A 20,136-nucleotide genomic window follows, 5' to 3' on the forward strand; every position below is an offset into this window, starting at 1 on the left:
GATCTAAGGCCCAATTAATTTCCCATCAGAAGCCTTTTCAAAAGTAAATATAATAGGGAGTAACTCAATTGCTGTTCCTCCACTTCTAAGTTGTCTTGGCAAATATATTTGTTATTCATTTGGGCTTCCTTGAGTGGATTGGTTAGGTTACTTCTTTCAAATGACTGGTCTGAACTGAAGAAGCTTTGAAGTATTCTGGTGCTTGATGTCTTTAGTGCCATATTATCTGATTTTTTTTCTTTCACTTATCAAGCATTTTTTCCCCTCTTACTACCCACTACCACTGAACCAAAAAAGAAAAATAAAATTCATGGAACAAATATGGGATGGTTTGTAAAAATTAGAAAAGTGGGTCATTGAAGCATCTTTTTGAAACATTTAAAGAAAATAGAAGGAAGACCAGAAAGAACAATAAACAGGTTAGTTTCAAAAGCTACAGTTGAATTTATTATATAATTTTAAAGAAAAGCAGCCTCTACATAATAGAGATCTGTAGTTTCATGCAGTTCTATGGAAATGGAAATGTCCATTTTATTTGGTGCTTGTTAAATTAATAAAAATTAACTTGAAAAAAAACCTTTTTGTCTGATGTTCTATGGTAGAAAAGGGAAATTTAAATTTTGTCTTCTGGTACTGAGCACCCAGTGCAACAATTCACATACAGCAGGTGTTAAATAAATGACCATGTCTCCTTTAAACTTCGTAATAAATGCTCTTAGGATGATCTGGGTTCAATAGATTTCATACCAAACTTTAGGCAGATTCATTTCCCCAGTTGATTGTCAATATTTTGCAAGGCCCAGAGCTCTTGTGATCTGCTTTTGTCATTCATACTTGCAACTAGTCTTGCTTTTGACTACCTTTACTCTTTCTTTGGCAAGATCAAGAATTGGTTGGCTGATGCTATTTTAATCTTCTCCTTTTGTAAGGTGTTTTACATTAATTTTTCTGAGCTGTAACTATGATCAATATCTTTATTTTTCTACTTCTCATTTTTTAATGTTCATTCCTTGTTCAAACAGGTTGTTCAGAACTGCTTTAATTACAGTGTCTTTTCATATTTTCCTTTTTTCCTAAGGACAGCATTTCCCCTTACTATTTGAGAATGTCTTTGCAAATATAGCTAATTTAGAATTTAGAAATGATTGCTGTGTCAATAATAAGTTGTTCTCCAAGGTATAGTCAACAAACATTTCAGTCACTGTTAATTCTTGGTGTTACACAGAAAGTAAAAAATAAGGTCTTCACCCTCAAGAAGCATATATTCCAATGGGGGAGACAATACGTAAATAACATACAAGATATAACCAAGATGGTGCTGGGGATAGAGCTCTGGGCCTAAAGTCAGGAACATGCGAGTTAAAATCCAGCTTTAGACACTACCACCTGTGTGATCTTGGACAAGTTATTTAACCTGTTTGCTTCATTTTCCTCTTATGTGAAATGGAGATAATAATAGCATCTACCTCCCAGCAATGTTATGAGGCTCAAATGTGATAAAAATTATAAGTGCTTAGTACAGTGCCTGGCACATAATAAGGGCTATATAGATGTTAGTTATTATTTAAATGAGGAAGCAAAAGCTGCAGGGTAGTGGAGAGGGCTAAAAAAGTCATTCTGAAAAAGGCAAGCTTTTAGTTAAGTGTTGAAGGAAGCCAGGGAAACCAAAAGGTAGAGGTGTTTGGGGTTAAGGCTGTAGAGAATTCTGGGAATGGATGATAGCTAGTGCGAAGATGAGAGATGGAGAGTTTCTGAGAGAAACAACAATCAAATGTTAACTATGTCCTTTGGGGAGGGGAGTAATGTGTAGGAAGACTGGAAAGATCAAGAGAGGCCAGGTAGGGAAGGACTTTAAAAGCCAAATGGGGGAATTTATACTTGATCCTGGGGGTACCAGGTAGCCAGTGGAGGTCACTGAACAAGGGAGTGACATGGTCAGGCTGATGCTTTAGAAAAATCACCTAGGCAGCTGAGTGGAGGAAATTTTAGAATGGGAAGAGCTGTATCAGGGAAACCAGTTAAACAGCTATTTCAATCATATAGTTAAAAGGTGATGAGGCCCTCACCTGGTATTGTGGCTGAATGAGTGGAGAGGTGATTTATATTAGAGATGTCTGAAGATAGAAGCAATAAGATTTGGCAACAGATTGGATGTATGGAATGAGAGTGAGGAGTCAGGCATGACACTAAGATTGTAAACCCGAGTGACTGGGAAGGTAGGGTTGCCTTCAGCAGTAATAGGGAAGTTTAGAAGAGGACAAGGTTTTGGGAAAAAAGTAAAGTGCTCTCTTTTTGATATGGTGAGCCTGAGATGCTGATGTGACTTCCTATTGAGATGTCCAAGAGGCAGTTGAAGATTTGAGACAGTCACTCAGGAGAGAGACTAGGACTGGATATACAGATCTAGGAACCATCTGCACAGAGATGGTAATTGAACCTGCAGGGGCTAATGAAATCACTGAGTGATCTAGGATAAATAGAGAATAGTTCCCAGGACTGACCCTTGGGAGTTATTGTGGGCATGACGTGGATTAAGAAACAGCAAAGGAGACTAAGGAGCAGCATATCAGACAGGAGAACCAGGAAAGAGCAACATCATGAACATTTTGGTAGACTGGCAGACAAGCAACAAGCATTAAGAATTCACAATGTGCCTGACACTATTCTAAGGGCTGTAGATCCTAATATAAGCAAAGGGAGACACAATATCCTTGCCCTGGAGGAACCCTCCTTTTAATGGGGGAAGCCAACTGACCAACAAGGTCCTGGTCGCTGAGCGAACTCCCAGAGTTAGAAGGCAGCTGAGTCATGACAGCCAAGTTTGGAGAGTAAGAGGGTGGAAGGGGAATGAATCAGTGCTGGTCTGGGCTCATACTTAAAATGGAGAGGCCTCAGACAGAACTCACCAGTGAGAGAAGGGGCAGGTATGGCAGAGGTTCTTTGGTGAGAAATATCTAAGGAAAATCCCACAGTGAGAAGGCAACTATGGAGGTAACGGGTCAGTGAGAAATATAACTGGGAAAGGAAATTAGAGGAGTCCAGGAGGAGGTGAACAACAGTGTCAATGCCCATAGAGAGATCAAGAAGGATTACAATTGAGAAAGGACCATTGGATTAGGCAATTAAAAGATCATTGGAACTATGTGACTATGGGCAAGCCACTTTGAACCCCAATTGCCTAGCTTTTACCACTTTTCTGCCTTGGAACCAATACTTAGCACTGATTCTAAGACAGAAGGAAAGAGTTAAAAAAAAGTTATCACTCACTTTGGAGAGGGCAGTTTCAGTTAAATGATGAAGTCTGAAACCAGATTGCAGAGACAGAGCAAGAATAGAGGAAGCAGAGGAACTATTAGTCAACTAGCAACTATTAAGAGCTACTATTTACCAAGCATGGTGCTAAACACTGGGGATGCAAAGAAAGGCAAAAGGCAATCCCTGTACTCAAGAAGTTCATAATCTAATTAGGGGAGGCAAAATGGAAATAACTATGGACAAATTATATACAGGATAAATTGGAGATAATCGTCAGATACAAGGCACTGGCATTAAAGAGGTGTAGATGACTTTCTTTAAATCTCTTACTTTCTGTGTCTTAGAAGAGACAGCAGTAGCAGTTCCTGTCTGCCTTTTGATCCAGCTATACCACTGCTGGGTTTGTACCCCAAAGATATCATAAGGAAAAAGCCTTGTACAAAAATATTTATAGCCACGTTCTTTGTGGTGTTGAAAAAATTGGAAAATGAGGGGATGTCCTTCGATTGGGGAATGGCTGAACAAATTGTGGTATTTGTTGGTGATGGAATACTATTGTGCTGAAAGGAATAATGAACTGGAGGAATTCCATGTGAACTGGAACAACCTCCAGGAATTGATGCAGAGTGAAAGGAGCAGAACCAGGAGAACCTTATTCATAGAGACGAATACACTGTGGCACAATTGAATGTAATAGACTTCTCTACTAGCAGCAATGCAATGATCCAGGACAATTCTGAGGGACTTATGAGAAAGAACACTATCCACATCCAGAAAAAGCACTGTGGGAATAGAAACACAGAAGAAAAACAACTGCTTGATCACATGGGTCGATGGGGATATGATTGGGGATGTAGACTCTAAATGATCACCCTAGTGCAAATATAATAATAAATAGGTCTTGATAAAAGAGACGTATAAAACCCAGTGGAATTGCTCATTGGCTATGGGAGGGGGGTGAGAGGAGGGGAGGGAAAGAACATGAATCATGTAACCATGGAAAAATATTCTAAATTAATTAAATAAAAATTTTCAAATAAATAAAAAAGAGACAACAGTTCCAAGACAGATGTCTGAGGCCACTTTTGAACCCAGGATCTCCAGTCTCCAGGCTTAGGTGGTGCTTTATCTGAGCCACCTAATTGCCCCTTGTACATGAATGTTAAGAATTTAACCATGAAAGGGAGGAGAAATGTAGGATAATGGCTAGTGGGGATGTTGGGGCCAAGTGAGCGTTTTGTGCTTTTTTTTTAGGCTGGGGAGACTACATCTAGATAGAATTTACCACTTAGAAAGACTTACTGTTCCATTTGGACTCTTTTCTCCATAAAAAGTGCCAAACATCTTTGGATGGCCATGGTCACTCTACATTATATCTCACTTGATATTAGAAAATGGAACTCCTGCTCAACTCTTGAACTCCCACAGTTGCATCGAAAGCTGGAATGGCAATTATCTATGCTTAAAACAGAATAGGCAGCCAGAGCTTAAGCTCTAGGCAGCCCTCATCCTGGAAGTCTTCATAATTGCTAGAAGTGGAGGAGACCAGAAATCCTCATAAAAGTACCACATCAAAGTTACACGCTCCAAATATAGGGAATAAGAAGAGCAGAAGCTGTCTCTTCCTTTTGAAACTGATGTATGTGCTCCCTGAAAAATAAAAAAAGTAATCTAAAAGGTCATGTAATACATGATATGTTGAAATAAAAACCTGTAGCTTATATTCACCACTGATCTGTGACCCAGAAATGATACTGAGATATCATCCAGGATATCTATGGTTTGAAAAGGAGATGGGACAGCCCAGGACCACAAGTAAAGAATAACAGATTGACATCTTGAGGACACCACCAGTACTTACAAAATATAGTGTTCTGGAGAAATTTGGTACCCTTGGACTAGATGATCTCTAGGGTCCCTTTCTATGCTGCCTTAGAACAGTGTATTAAATTTTACCTAACAAAACCATACTAAGCAATTACCATATGAAAAATATCTTTCTTCAGGAGATACAATCCAAAACTCACTAGAATTTAGAATATTAAAAGATGACTAGGGGCAGCTGGGTAGCTCAGTGGATTGAGAGTCAGGCCTAGAGACGAGAGGTCCTAGGTTCAAATGTGGCCTCAGACACTTCCCAGATGTGTGACCCTGGGCAAGTCACTTGACCCCCATTGCCTACCCTTACCATTCTTCCACCAAGGAACCAATACACAGAAGTTAAGGGTTTAAAAAACAAAACAAAACAAAACAAAACAAAACAAAACAAAAGGTGACTAGCAGGTGCACAAATTACTAGGGAGAGTGAGATAAGTTGAAGGAGGTGGGCCAGGTAAAGGCAGAGATTTTTAGATTCCTTTCAGTTGGTGATTAATTTGTTTCCTGAGGTTAGGTATTCACTTCCAACATTTTCTTTAAAATATAGAGGGTAGCCATAGAATTAGAAAATGCCCACTTTTGAAGTTTTGTAAGGTATGTTGTAATTTTTAAGGATATTTCATTAGCAAAGTCAATCCTGGAAGCACCTTCAACCTCAGACCTAGCCAAACCTCTAAGGCAGTCATCTAATTATTTTGGAATATCTAAAGGAAAATCTCTCAACATTGTTGGCGCTGACATTCCTGAACCGTAAAGCAGGGTGGAATGGCACCGAACTGCTTCCATCTCGCTTTGCGATGATTTCCAGGCCCATTCATTGCTGAGGGCTCGGTCTCGCTGCTGGGCTTCCTTGCGATCTTCTCCAGGCCTGAGAAGCATCCCCTGAGCGGATGATGCTAATCCAAGCGCAGCTGTAAGGCCTCCGGCCCGCCCAAAAATACAGCTAGCACGCGCAGCCAGAGCCCGCCAGATTCTCCCTCCCCAAAACAGCCCGCGAGGCCAGAAGCCCGGATGCCCGCCCCCAAATCCCAGCAACAACAATCGCAGATTCCTTCCCCGCCTTTTAGATACAGTACACACCTACACACGCACGCGCGCGTACAAACACACACTAACACACACTCACACTGGCACGTAGAAAGCCAGTAGACGGGGGAGGAGGGAGGAGGATGTGGAGGAATCATCCATTCCGAAAGCATCTGGAGGGGGAGGCGTTCTTGCAGTACTCGATCCCTTCTCCCTCTGTTCGCGCAGGCGGCAATACTGATCTCCTAAAATATCTGTAGTCTTCGGATGCCCACAGTAGCTTCTGCCTCCAATATAAGAGGCTGCCTTGTCGGCCATCATCTTTGTCTTCTCCTCGTTCCACCCCCCCTTCTTTATGCTGCCTGTTGGTCCGCCCCCCAGCGCTCGCAGGCGCGGAGCTAGAAGCGCGCGGGAGTCGCGGCGGCAGTTGCGTCTCGGGGGCCGAGGGAGGAGGCGCGGGCTGCGGCATCTGGTGGCGCAGCTTAACCCCGCGTGGGCGCCGACGCTGAGGAGGAGGCGGTAACCGCAGCGAAGGCTCGAGGCCCAGGCAGGTAAGGTGAGGCGGCAGAGCCGGCCCATTCCCCTGCTGCGGCCTGACCCACGGGTGCAGGGAGTTTGGGGGTGGGGGGCCGCCGGCCTTAGGTGAGGCGGTTAGTGGCGGCCTCTGGGGGCCAGGCTCCAGGGTGAATTGGGGGCAACGCGGGGCCGCTCGTTCTTACGTCGCTCCTGGTTTTGACTTGTTTCCCGCCGTGCCGCTCTCGGGGTCTGGCGCGGCCCCTTCTCCGCCCGACAGCGGCTCGAGGGAGACCGGGCGGGAGTTGGAGGAGGCTTCTTGGGGCTGGGCAGTATCTGTGGGCCTTGCGACGTCGGCCGAGGCCGCTGTGCACTTCTCGGGAAGGGGAGGAGGAAGGGGGTGGTGCCGGGTGCCCCCCGCGGCGTCCGGGCCTCGGTAACCGCTTTTCTTCCGTCTCCTCTCAGGCGCATCCGGAGGCACCGGGCTTCCCTGGCAGCCCAGACTGAGGCTCCCTTCTCCCCCTTGCAGCTTTTCCTCACAGCCGCTTTCGGTGGGGTCGGGACCCCCCAGGCTCTGCGGCCCCGAGATGACTCGCGATTTCAAACCCGGAGATCTGATCTTCGCCAAGATGAAAGGTTACCCCCATTGGCCAGCCCGAGTAAGTAACTGACGCTGAGTACGGATTAGCGGTCCTGCTCCAAGACTTGCCCCGCCATCCTCACGCCCATCGTATGCATCCCTGAACATCCTTTTTTTTACTCGGCAAGTTTTTTGTCGATTCAGCATAGAATTTGTAGAAAATGAACAGCCAAATTATTTTTACTGACTTCGTTTTCTTTTAGCCCTTGAAAATAACTAGATAGGGTGGGGGTGGAGGTCTGTTAATTGCAGTATCTTTTTTTTAAAAAATGGGAACAAGTTTGTCTCATTTCATCTTGCTGGCTCCTATTGTTTTTTTTTTTCTCCTTAAGGTGAGCTTACAAAATCAAATTAGTTTTAATTGGCTCTTTTCCCAAACCTAACTTTCAGCTCATTTCTTCCATTTTAACATCTCTTTCAGGAGCATTATAAATATTGGGGATTTTACAGAATTATAGCTGTATCAGGCGTTAACAGGGTAAACTTTGAAGGAAAAAAGTGATTTTTCTTTAGCTATCTATATTTAGTTGTTCCGAACAGTTTGGAAGGATTTTTTTGACTTTTCCTAAAGTCCCAAATTCTCTCAGATTGTTGATAGACTGGCTATAGGTTACAAATTTTTTTAATATTGAACAGAAAAAATAACAATAAAGCCAAAAAAGGTTCTCTTTTTAGCTCTTGGTGGAAAAGTAAATAAAAATGATTATCAAATTTTGTAAGGCTTGGGAGTATATCTTCTATTCTTTACAACTAATTTTTATTTTAGTAGATTTAGGAAAGATAAATTTTGTTGTAGATTTTTAATCCCTCCCCTTTTAACATAGTTTTGAAAAAAAGTAAGACAAACCTTTTATCATAAGAGTAATATAGGATACCCAGACAATTTTATGTATTCCTTAAACAGAAGGATGAGGGAGTGGTCTAAACTTGTGATATCATTGATGTAATGTTCTCCTACTGGAGAAGTTCTTACCAATGTAAATCTGTAGCTTTTTTACAATTACAGTTTTAGAGAATTACTTGGGTGTCACACAGCTGTCAGACTGTACTGCAACTTAGATGACACCAAAGGTTATATATCTAAACATTTCTTCAATAGAAAGATAACATAGTTAGCAATTTTTTCCCTGTTGGAGTGTTTATTGAAGTATTTTTTTTTCTCCTTGAGATTACCGCCCATTTATACTCTGTATATCTTCTGTGTGCATAGTTGTTTGCATTTTGATTCTTCAATTAAAATGGGTTCCTGGCTAACAGAAATAATTGTTTTAACCTGTTTTGATATCCTCAGTACTTAACAGTGACCAACACATAATAAGTGCTTAATGAGTGCTTGTTTAATTGAAGAATCCTTTGCACTTGAATTCTTTTATATAGTTGAATAATTAATACTTTGTGACCAGTGACTTGCAAAAAGCTTTTTTCTTTGTTATTTTTCTTATCCAGGAGTAATCTTGTAAACAAGTAATCTTTCCTTTTTTAGACCTGGATTTCAACAATATTTAATCTCATAACAACCCTGTAATAGGCGGTACTAATCACCTCATTTTACAGATAAGGAAACTGGGAGTCTAGGGAGGTTAAGTGATTTATGAGGGTCACATAGTGTCTTGATGTAGGATTTGAATTTAGGACTTTTTTCTCCCTCTAACTCTTAATGCAAGCCTTACATGCTGACTTGGAATCATTACTATGCATTGGTTGTAAGGACAAGGCAATGGGTGTTTAGTGATTTGCCCAGGGTCTTACAGTTAGGAAGAGTAGAGATTTGAACTCAGATACCCCTATCTCTGGGGCCTGATAACTATAGAACCCCACCTAGCTGCTTCTTGGCACATCCCCCTCGCCCCCCAACTTAGGACTTCTTGACCCAAACCAACTAGCTTACTCAGCTTTGAGGTCCTACGTCTCTTCCATTAACTCATTGTTTACTTAGTATTGTCTCTATCTCTTTCTTCTCCCTTTACTCCTAACATTTAATTGTCTAGATTACTCCTGGAACTTATTTGATCTAATAACCTTAATTGACAGAGGAGACTAAATTGTCAGAAGGATCAGTTTTTGGCATAGCAAAGACTATAACCTTGATCTTCCTGGCTCTTAGGTGATTGTATTTTTTTAAAAACCTATCCCTAGTTTTGTTGGTAGCATGTTTGTGTTTTTAAGTAGATTCTAAGCTGTTTTATTTCATTATGTTTGGTGTGCACAGGAACTGGATTTTTAGCCAGGAAAGCCTAGATTCAAATTCTCTTCTAACACCTACTGGCTTGTATGAGTTTAAGTCCAAATCTTTCAGCAAATATTTACTAGCTAAGGAAGTTACTTACTTAGTCTGTTTGCCTCCGTTTCCTCATCTAAAATGGGGATAACAGTAGTACCTTCTTTCCAGGCTTCTTGTGTAAAATGAGATAACATGAAACCATAAAGCTTTATATAAATGCTATATTTTATCCAATTCTTTAGCAACGCCTAATATTGTAAGTTAGAGGTGGTTTGTATTGGTTAGAGTTCCAGTACATCACAGGTTCCTTGCTTCACCTAGCATAAAATTTTGTGTAGATGGCATAGTACATATTTATAGTATGTTGAATCAGTGAAATCTAGACAGACTGTTTCTGGTTCTTCAAGATTATACACCTTTGTTTCGTGTGTTTTAACCAGAACCAGAAAGTGATTTCATTGGCATAGAAAATTTAATAGGGATGGATGTTCCCTCTTCCAATACAAATCCACAACTGCTATTTTAGTTTTAATGAATTGCTTGGCATTGAGGTGGGATGACTCACTCCTGGTCTCAGAGCCTGTAAGTATCAAAAATAAGACTTGAAGCTTTCCTATATCTGAGGCCATTTCTCTATATTGCCTATACCCTGTCTCTTAAGTGTCTTATGTTGAAGTACAGTGAATTCTAAAAACAGACATTTGTATCCAGTTGAAACTGTCTTGTAGCCAAATAGAAATCATTTTTTTAGTTCTTTTTATTTTTTTTTAATTTATTTTTTTTAAACCCTCACCTTCCATCTTGGAGTCAATATTGTGTATTGGCTCCAAGGCAGAAGAGTGGTAAGGGCTAGGCAATGGGAGTCAAGTGACTTGCCCAGAGTCACCCAGCTGGGAAGTGACCGAGGCCAGATTTGAACCTAGAACCTCCCGTCTCTAGGCCTGGTTCTCAATCCACTGGGCTACCCAGCTGCCCCCTTTTTAGTTCTTTTTAGATAATTACAGTTTTGACTATTTTAGGGTTGGGTCAGAACTTTTTTTGTCCATATTTTCCAAATTCAGGGGAAAAAAATCCTCAGCCCAAACAGGATACTCTCACTAGTTTCAAGTCTTAAATTCTTTGTCCCAACCTTTTACTATCCATTTATCATGTATCACTATTCGTTGGAGTTGCCATGGAGATGTTTTCATAACTAAATTTCAAAAAGAACTTTTTGTACATTGTAAGTAAAATTGGAAATAAATGTTTTTAAAATACATGGTAGAATATCAATACAAATGTATCCTGGTTTTTTTAAAAAACCCTTATCTTCCATCTTAGAATCAATACTGTGTATGGTTCCAAGGCAGAAGAGTGGTAAGGGCTAGGTAGGCAACGTGTTAAATGACTTGCCCAGGGTCACACAGGAAGTGTCTGATGTCAGATTTAAATCTAGGACTTCCCATCTCTAGGCCTGGCTCTCAATCCACTGAGCTACCTAGCTGTTCCCCCCACTTTTTTTTTTAATCCTGAATTTAATAAGTTCCTTATTAGTCCTTTTAGTATTTTTTGATATTAGCATAACTTTTAAAAGAAAAATTTATTTTTATTGTGCTTTGGTCCTAATTATAGTCAAGAAATGTCTCAGTGTTATATGATTTTATTAGTTTCTTCTGAGTAATGTTCTCGGGCTCATTCAGGTTAAAATATAAAGATCCTAATTTTTAAAATCTTTTCTTCTAGGTAGACGAAGTTCCTGATGGAGCTGTAAAGCCACCTACAAATAAACTGCCTATTTTCTTTTTTGGAACTCATGAGACGTAAGTTCTCTAGATTAAAATCTGAAATTTTATTGAGTAAGTTGTAAAGTAGAAAATTAAAGATTAATTCAAAGAAAAAATATTTAATCAACATAAAAATAAAGCTTAATATTGAATATTGGACACGTCCTCTCAAGCTTTCACTGATTTTATTGGTTATAAGCTTTTTAAGGCCAGTACTCCTTAATTCTGGAGCAATAGCTGACTTCCCTTGGTAATGTCTGCATTTTTTGTAACAGCATCATTGTTTTTCCAACTATGTCCTAAAATCTTTTTGTATACTACATAATTTTATCTCTAGAGGTCCAGTCCCTGTGTACATATTGGGGGGTGGGGTGCCAGATAAAACAGGTAAGGAAATTTATTCCTCTTTCCTTTCATGGATGTTTGCAGTGGTCTAGCCAGCAAGTCTGTGTGACTAGTCAGGAGCCTGTCCCTGACCCATTCTGTACTCAATGTATTAGATATATTGGGCTGCTCCTGCTTTATTTGGACCATTGCTTAAGCCATTCCCTCCTTTTGCAGTCCCTTTTGCCCTCTACCATCTAGTGTTGCCATTTCTCTACTATTTTTGCTGCTGTGTTAGCTTTTGGGCTTTGCCTCTGTATTTTACACTTGGGACTTGAGCTCTGGTATTCTAATATCATTTTAGTTATTTTGCGATTCAGGATTTTGCTATTCCATTTTTGGCATCAAATGTATATTTAAGATCACTCAGACTTTTTTAAATAGCTGATTATTTGTAATTTATGTCTTGATTTAGAATATTTTTCCAAATGAAAGCACTACCAGAAAATACTCTGATCAATAATTTAATGTTGAGAGAAGTATATAACATTTAAATTGCAGAAAAGGGCCTTTAGATTATACAAAGTTGCTACCATATTTTGAGCTAGTATTTGGCACATCTAAAGTAAAACTCTGGGCAAATAGAATTTGGTGTAAAAGACTTGAAAAAAGCTGAATGTGGGTCTAGTCAAGTGACATTTTTCCCAGCTTTTCTTTAAATCTGTTCCCCAAATTCCTCACTCACATTTTGTACTCTGGCATCCCTAGAGGTTTTTTGAGATTGCTTAGGCGTTGAACTGATCTTCATCCACTTGATCCTTAGTTTTAGGGTCAACAAACAGCAGTGCTTCTTAAAGGGTCATGCTCCATATCAGGGGTCGGCAACGTATGGCTCTCATATCTTGCTCTTTTGAGGGCCAGATATGGCTCTTTCTGCAGGAGCCATGAAGTCTATTTTTTTAGGTGCTGTTACAGGAGCTCGCACTGTGAGTACTGTATGGCTCTCACGAAATTACATTTTAAAAAATGTGGCGTTTATGGCTCTCACGGCCAAAAAGGTTGCCGACCCCTGCTCTATATAATGTGAGTTTGTGAGTGTCTGAGGGTAGTAAAACATAGTTAGAGGTGTAGTTTGTACAAGGGTACATATTTTTGCTAAAGAGTAGAAGGGAAAACTGAAGGGAAAAGTTTACTTTTGTGTATCTTTTCATGAGGCTTTCTCGAGAAAAGAAAACCTGAAAATAATTGATAATGCCTTATGCTTAAGTAAATGACATAAAATTTAAATGTATTTTGGAAACACAAATAGGTGATTTGCAGGTAAAGCCATGCACCTTCAACATAGTTTTGTGAATAGAAAATGTAATACCTTTCTCTCTTCCTCTTCCCCCTTTCCCCCCTTAATCACTTTATAATTTGGTTATTGTTCCTCTGAATTATGACCAATTAACCAGGTGGCTTTAATAATTCTTCAATGTAGGGGCAGCTGGGTAGCTCAGTGGATTGAGACGGGAGGTCCTAGGTTCAAATCCAGCCTCAGACACTTCCCAGCTGTGTGACCCCCATTGCCCACCCTTATCACTCTTCCACCAAGGAGCCAATACACAGAAGTTAAGGGTTTAAAATAAAATAAATAATTCTTCAATGTATAGAGATGCAATCTCAGATAAGAGTTTTAAAATTATATTCCAAAATGGTTTTAGATTTTTGTCAGTAGATAAGCAACTAGCATCATATTTGATTTTGAAGTAATTATAATAGGATCAGCTAAGGCAAATCTTGAAAGTTTAGTATTCTCTCTTTAGTTTTATCTATACATTCTTGGGGTGTCCTTCAATTGTAGAATTAGATAGATTTAAACAGTATTGTATGTGGGGGCAACTGGATGGCTCATTATATTGAAAGTCAAGCACAAAGAAGGGAGCTTGGTTCAGATATGGCCTCAGACACTTCCTAGCTGTGTGACATATTGGACAAATCACTTAACCTCAATTGCCTATCCTTTTCCCCCCTCTAAGACAGAAGGTAAGGATTTAAAAAAAAAAATCAGTATTGTATGTGAAGTCAAGAGGACTTGGATTTTGAATTCTGACTTCTGTAACTTTGAGGCAGTTTACTTTAATAGGCCTCTCTATAAAATAATTGAATCTGAATGAAGGACTGGATCTTGCACCTAACAGAACTAAACATGTAGCTCTGTAATTGTATTTTGGGTCTAGACCTGTGATTTCTGTGGCCTGTGGAACTCCTGTTGAAGAAATTCCCTTTATGATTAGAGGATCTGCAACATAAAGTGGGATCTGCAACATAAAGTGTTTCATTTTGGCCACTGGGAGGTTACAAGTACTGTCAAGGGTTGCAAAACCATATTTCAAAAATGGGACTTGAAACCATATCTTATTATAGACTTGGGGCTAGATCATCACACCATTCAATATTATGTATTTGGGATGTATTTGAAAAGTGAATGCTCTAGTAACTTTTACCATAAGTAGCATTTTCTGATTATTATGTTTATTCATTGTTTTTGGCAGTCTTTACATGATACCTACTCCTAATTATTGTAGGAAGAATCATTTTGGGGTAAGGATAAGAATTGCTTACCTTTATGACTAATTGATTTTTTTGCCTTGCTTATAATAAGTAAAGTGAATATTGGGAAAATCAGCATGGTAAGGGAGAAGGGTACAGATTTATTGTCTGAATTACTGGAATTTTTGAAGTGATTTCCTAGGTTAAGGAAGAAGCTTGTCCTTGGGGCAACTATCCTAGTAAAATAAGTAAGAAAGACCTTTGAAGTTATTTTAGAAATAGTACTCTCAGAAAAAAACATAATGTTTAGTCATTTATTTTCTGAAGATACAGCTATTGTATCTGAGAATGACATGACAGATTAGTATGTGTGTGTGTGTGTGTGTGTTGTTTTTTTTTTTTTTTTAATGGCATTACTACAAAAATTAACCTGGTCATATAAATGCTCCAGTAATGAATGTTAGAGATTGAAGACTTTGGATGATTGGTTATCTTGGTTATCCCAGTAAGAAAGGAGAGTACACCTTAATTTTCGTATTCATTCATTCATTCCTTTGTTTGTTTTAGACTCAGTTTCCATTTTAGAATCAGTACTGTGTATTGGTTCCAAGGCAAAAGAGTGATACAGGGTAGGCAGTGGGGAAAGGGGAGAGAGGTTAAGGAACGTGTCCAGGGTCACACAGCTAGAATTGTCTATGGCCAGATTTAAATCCAGTACCCAACCCCCACCTTCTTAGGTCTGGCTTTTAATTCACTGCCTAGTTGTCCCTAAAAATAGTTTTTATTGAAAATTAATTCCAGTTATTTTATTGAATTTGTCTGTGGTCCTGGCTTTGAGGCCTATTGATTTGGCAAACTAATGTCTTTAATTTTTCCTTTTCTTTATAATTCATGTTTAATGACTGTTATTCCCCTAGGACTTTTAATTACATAAACATTCCATTGTGTTAAATAAACTTGGAAATGTTTGGTGTTTATTCATGTTCACTAGCTATGTCATAAATTCAGTTACTTGTCTAAATAACATGAAATTTTCAAGTTCCAACAATGAGAAACTTAGAACATAATTCCTGATTTCATATTCCAAGAATTCTGTCTTGTGCAGCTTTTGTTTTGTTGCTTTGGTTTCCATGTAAACAGATTTGTTGTATAAAAACTAGACATTGATAATCAATATTTTGTGTAGGTTATTTGCATTTAAATTTATTTCAACACAAAGAATCGTAAATGTGTAGACAGCTCTTGAAAGTCCTTATCAAGATTGTTTTCATTTTAACTCTCATTTTTCTTTTGTTGAGTAGCTAGTACTTCATTTCTTTGGCTTCTGCTTTGTATTTTAAGATAATCTATCCTGTTTTCTTAAAGCCATAATAGTAATTGATTATTATAATATACCTGATTAAAATTTAAGCTCATTAGATTGCAAGCCTTTTGCATTAGGGATTATTTCATTCTTTGTACTTGTGTCTCTGGCACCCAGCAAATGTTTACCATATGGTGGGTGTTTAATAAATGCTTTGTTGATTGATTAAACTTATTTAATCATTTCCCTCTTGGTTATTGTTGGATTCTTAGTTTGAGTCTAGCTTTTCTTTTTGCAACTATTTATACCTCCTGTTTTGTTTTTGATAACATTTTCAGGGTTTGTTCTTAATAACAATTTTTGGTCTAAAGAATATTATTTGGTAACATTTTTGTATAGTACCATATTGCTTCCCCAAAAAGATACTAATTGTTTTTAATTTTACCAATATAAGAGCGTGTCTCTGAGAAGCTTTTAAAAATTAGTTGTTGTTTTCCATGTCATTTTGATAAAAATAGTAAAAAATGTGCTTTCTGGAATCCTAGACATAGGAAATTAAAGATAATTTATGAAGGTGTTGCATACACAAATCTATGGAATTTGTTTTTTCACAACTCAGGATTTTTAAGGGGTTGTAGATGTAAATTTATCATGCCTTATAATGAAGAGGAGATACCTTGCAAATAAGAACTTGATTATTTAGATGTATAAAAAGAAAAGAGAGATTGGATAGTTGGCATAAAAGGGCAATTTCATCATTTATCTTTTTTAGAACATGTCAGAATTACAGTGTTGCAAAATGTCTTAAAATAATTGTTTGCTTCGATCTAGGAATGTTGGCTTTTAGGTCTGTGATAATGGCCTGTTTTTTTTTTCATGAATTAGAGAAAAGGTAGTGTCTTAATACTCCCCAAACGCCCTTAATTTAGGTGTTAAAAGATAGGTGACTACTCCAGGGGCATTTATTAAATTAAAAGCAATGTTTTTCCAAGTGGTTTAGACTGCCAGAATTGTGAGAGTTTTATGTTTTGACTGGGGCAAGTTTGCGATAATGGCAGGAGTTCTTTACCAGAGGTCAGTGAACTTTTATTAAAAAAAAGATAATTCAATGTAATAGGTTTCATTTGTAATCTTTTGAAAATTTTAGCCATTTAAAAACATTCTGATAAGTCCATAGGCCTTACCAAAATGGGTTGGTATGTCCATGCTGCAAAGCAGTGACACCCCCAACCCCACTCCACCCCTCAGTATAGTATCTAGTTTCATTTCTAACCAGAGTAAAATAGGATTCAATTTAATCTGCTGAGCTAGAATGAACCCCTATAAATGAACCTGAATCATAATTTTATTAACTCAATAAATTTCCTACTCTTTGAATATACACAGAACGTAATTGAATGTAATTGCAGCTGAATGTGATCATGGTACAGTATTTTCTCAGAATATTCATTCTGTTATCTTAACCTTGTTGCTGTAGTAAATTAGTGGAGAATTTATGCCATATAGTATCTGAACAAAATGGAGAGAATTACCAGAGCATCAGTACATAAGGTAGATGATATGGATTCTGTTTCCATAGAATTGGGGAAGGCATTGTTATAAGTAACTTGTTAGTTGAGTAACTGCTTTTGAACATTCAGTAATTCGTAGACTATAAAAACAGCATAATTCTGTTCTTAGTTAAGAGCTTTGTAAATTGATCACATCTTTAAAATGTGAGGTTTTTAATATCATTCAATTTATTGACAGAAAAATTTTAAATTAGAGAAGATTTTTTTTAAACCCTTAACTTCTGTGTATTGGCTCCTTGGTGGAAGAGTGGTAAGGGTGGGCAGTGGGGGTCAAGTGACTTGCCCAGGGTCACACAGCTAGGAAGTGTCTGAGGCCGGATTTGAACCCAGGACCTCCCATCTCTAGGCCTGACTCTCAATCCGCTGAGCTACCCAGCTGCCCCTGAGAAGATTTTTTTTAGTTAAGTATTTCAGACATAATGAATTCCTGCTCCATTAATAAACTCAATGGATTGACACTCAGACGTTTTATAGAGTTGTTCATAAACTCAGACCTTGCTTTTTAAGATGTAGTTTTAGTTTTGTTCAGCTATTTAAGTGATTTACATTTTTTTGTGGGAAGTAGTCAAATCTTTTTGAGTTAACAATAAGCTTAGAGAATAGTCATTCCTCATTTTTCTCTACTGAAAGATAAACCAATCCAACCAAGTATTTCTGCTCCTATATTTTAATGGCACAAATATGTAATATGATTTGCAATTCTCAGATATCTGGAATGTGGGACCATATTATAGACAATAGGTACTTCAGGTTGCAAACCATCCAAACCTGCCTATCCTTGCTAAATTTTTTTGTGTGTTTCAGCAATTCTGCAGTAGGATGTCTACTCAGGATGCTGGGAGCCTTTTTTAGAAACCTTGACATTATATATAATGGACATCAGCAGAGCCCATGGGTTTCAATTCTCAGATACCTTTTTTCCCCATACATAAAAAAAAACAACACCACATATGTAAGGTATTTTATATTAAAATCTATTTAAAATGCTATTAATTTTTAAAGTGTTCTCATGGAAAGTTTCTAATTTTTAAAATTACATTTAAGGATACCAGTCTTTTTTTTTTCTCCCCCAAAGAACCCTTTCCATCTTAGTTCTTAAGACAAAAAAGCAAGGGCTAGGCAAATGGAGTTAAGTGACTTGCCCAGGGTTACACAGCTAGGAAGTGTCTCTGGTCAGGTTTTAACTTGGATCTTCCTGACCAGGCCTGGCACTTTATTCACTGCATATTTAAAAGAAAATTCCCCAATAAAGCAATATAAAATTGATAGTTTTCAATGATATGCCTCCCCATTTTTCTTTTTTTTTTTTTTTTTGCTTTTGGGGTTCCACCCCAACCAAATGATTTTATTAGGTATTATTTCTCTTATGTTTTTTTTCCTCATTTTTGTCCTTCCCATCAAAAGCATATGCTTAAAATAACAATGAAAAGATTCAAATTTGGCATCTTTAGAATATATATGTTTATAGTTTTTCATATATATGTGTGAAAATGGATGAATTTGGCCATTGTTACTGTTCTTAGTACTGGTAAATTGGAGTGACTATCAGCCTTTAGGCCATATCTTGGATAGGGCTGTTTTTATTTTTTAATTGAAAGGACCAAGTGTGTCACTTGATGAGAGATTGTTTTTATTTTATTTGGAAATAAAAATTTTCAGCCCATCTTGTTTGTCAATGGAGATTTTTAAAAAATGTGTTAGGACAGTGATGTCTTTTGAAAAGTAGACTTGATTTCTTATCTTTGGGTATTAAAAAGTATATGTACTAAAATTCAAGGGTTCTGCCTAATGTTCCCCTTTTTAAGGCTATTTTATAATAGAATTGTGTATCAAATGAAGTAAGACTTTGATCAATTTGGTGGGAGGGAGTGGTTTCAGTTGTGATATTTATATCTGCCCCTCATTAAGCATATACCTATGATTAATATTTCTTAGTGAAATAGGAAGATTCCTTTAAAATGTGCAGAAGGATAATATCTGGTCTGATAGTTCAAAGTTAATAATCTTGTTAATATGTGGTACTTAATTTGTTTTTATTAAAGAGATAAGAGAATTTACTGGAGTTCAAAATAAAGTCAGAGTTAAAAAAGTTTAAAAACTTGTCTTTTAATTTCACAGGATCCTGTCATTTTAGTCATTTCAAAGACTGCTGTAAATTTATTTAAATTTGAAGCTTTTGATTTCTATGGTAAATTATATGAAATATGTTGCATGTTGCTTGTAATCAGAACTCTTGATTACTTAGGCTTCACTGAAATGTGCTTTTAGACACAAAAGAACTGAATTTAGGATCTTATTTCCTATTGTAGGTTCGTTATTTACTCTTTAAGTCCCATGTTTCTCTTGCATTTTACATCTTTTTAAAAGAGGTAATAAAATTAAGGTAATACATTTGTGAAGGAAAAAAGTTTCATGTAGTTACTTGAAATCATCAGTTTTTAGGATGCTATAAATTTTTTTCTTACATTTGCTTCTATTTTGTAATTACAGGTGTAGATAGTCTCTTGCATACATGTAGTATGAGTATGGGAGGAGAAATTAGAATAAGATTTGTACTTTTAAAAAGAATTCAGAAAGCATGCAATGATATAGAAAAATGTCAGTAATTCAAATTCATGTGGGTGAGTCTGGGCAAGATGTGGAGAACTAGGGGCAGCAGCTGGGTGGCTCAGTGGATTCAAGTTCAAATCTGGCCTCAAGACACATTCTAGCTGTGTGTGACCCTGGGCAAGTCACTTAACCCCCCATTTCCTAGCCTTACCACTATACTCTCTTGCCTTGGAACCAATACATGGTATTGATTCCAAGATGGAAGGTAAGGGTTTAAGGGGAAAAAAAAAAGATGTGGAGAATTAGTTTGCATGGAATGTAAAGTTTAGGAATTAACTAGAACATTTTTATTACATTCAAGTAAATAGATGAAAAGACAGTTGCTAAGAAAATTAAACCCTTTGCTGTTAATTTCTGGTTCCTTTTCAGTAAAATAGCAACCATAAAATGTGATAGAGCTGTAAAAATCAGTTGTCCTGTTATATAATATATATATATATATATATATATATATATATATATATATATATATATATATATATATATATATATATATATAT

General features: G+C 37.6%; 1 protein-coding gene across 3 annotated transcripts in view; it reads left to right on the forward strand.

The window, feature by feature from the left end:
- The first annotated feature begins 6,585 nt into the window (after positions 1 to 6,585).
- PSIP1 (PC4 and SFRS1 interacting protein 1) overlaps positions 6,586 to 20,136 on the forward strand; it is a 32,549-nt gene continuing 18,998 nt past the window's right edge. Inside the window, exons 1-3 of one of the 3 annotated variants that reach the window (XM_044685368.1) lie at positions 6,586 to 6,710; positions 7,138 to 7,331; positions 11,256 to 11,332. In XM_044685368.1, the coding sequence (XP_044541303.1) occupies positions 7,260 to 7,331; positions 11,256 to 11,332 (149 nt within the window). In that variant the 5' untranslated portion in view covers positions 6,586 to 6,710; positions 7,138 to 7,259. The remainder of the gene's footprint in view (positions 6,711 to 7,137; positions 7,332 to 11,255; positions 11,333 to 20,136) is intronic. The other 2 variants (XM_044685375.1, XM_044685382.1) reach the window with 2 other exon arrangements.

The sequence above is a fragment of the Gracilinanus agilis genome, chromosome 1 (assembly GCF_016433145.1).
Source record: "Gracilinanus agilis isolate LMUSP501 chromosome 1, AgileGrace, whole genome shotgun sequence".
NCBI lineage: Eukaryota > Metazoa > Chordata > Mammalia > Didelphimorphia > Didelphidae > Gracilinanus > Gracilinanus agilis.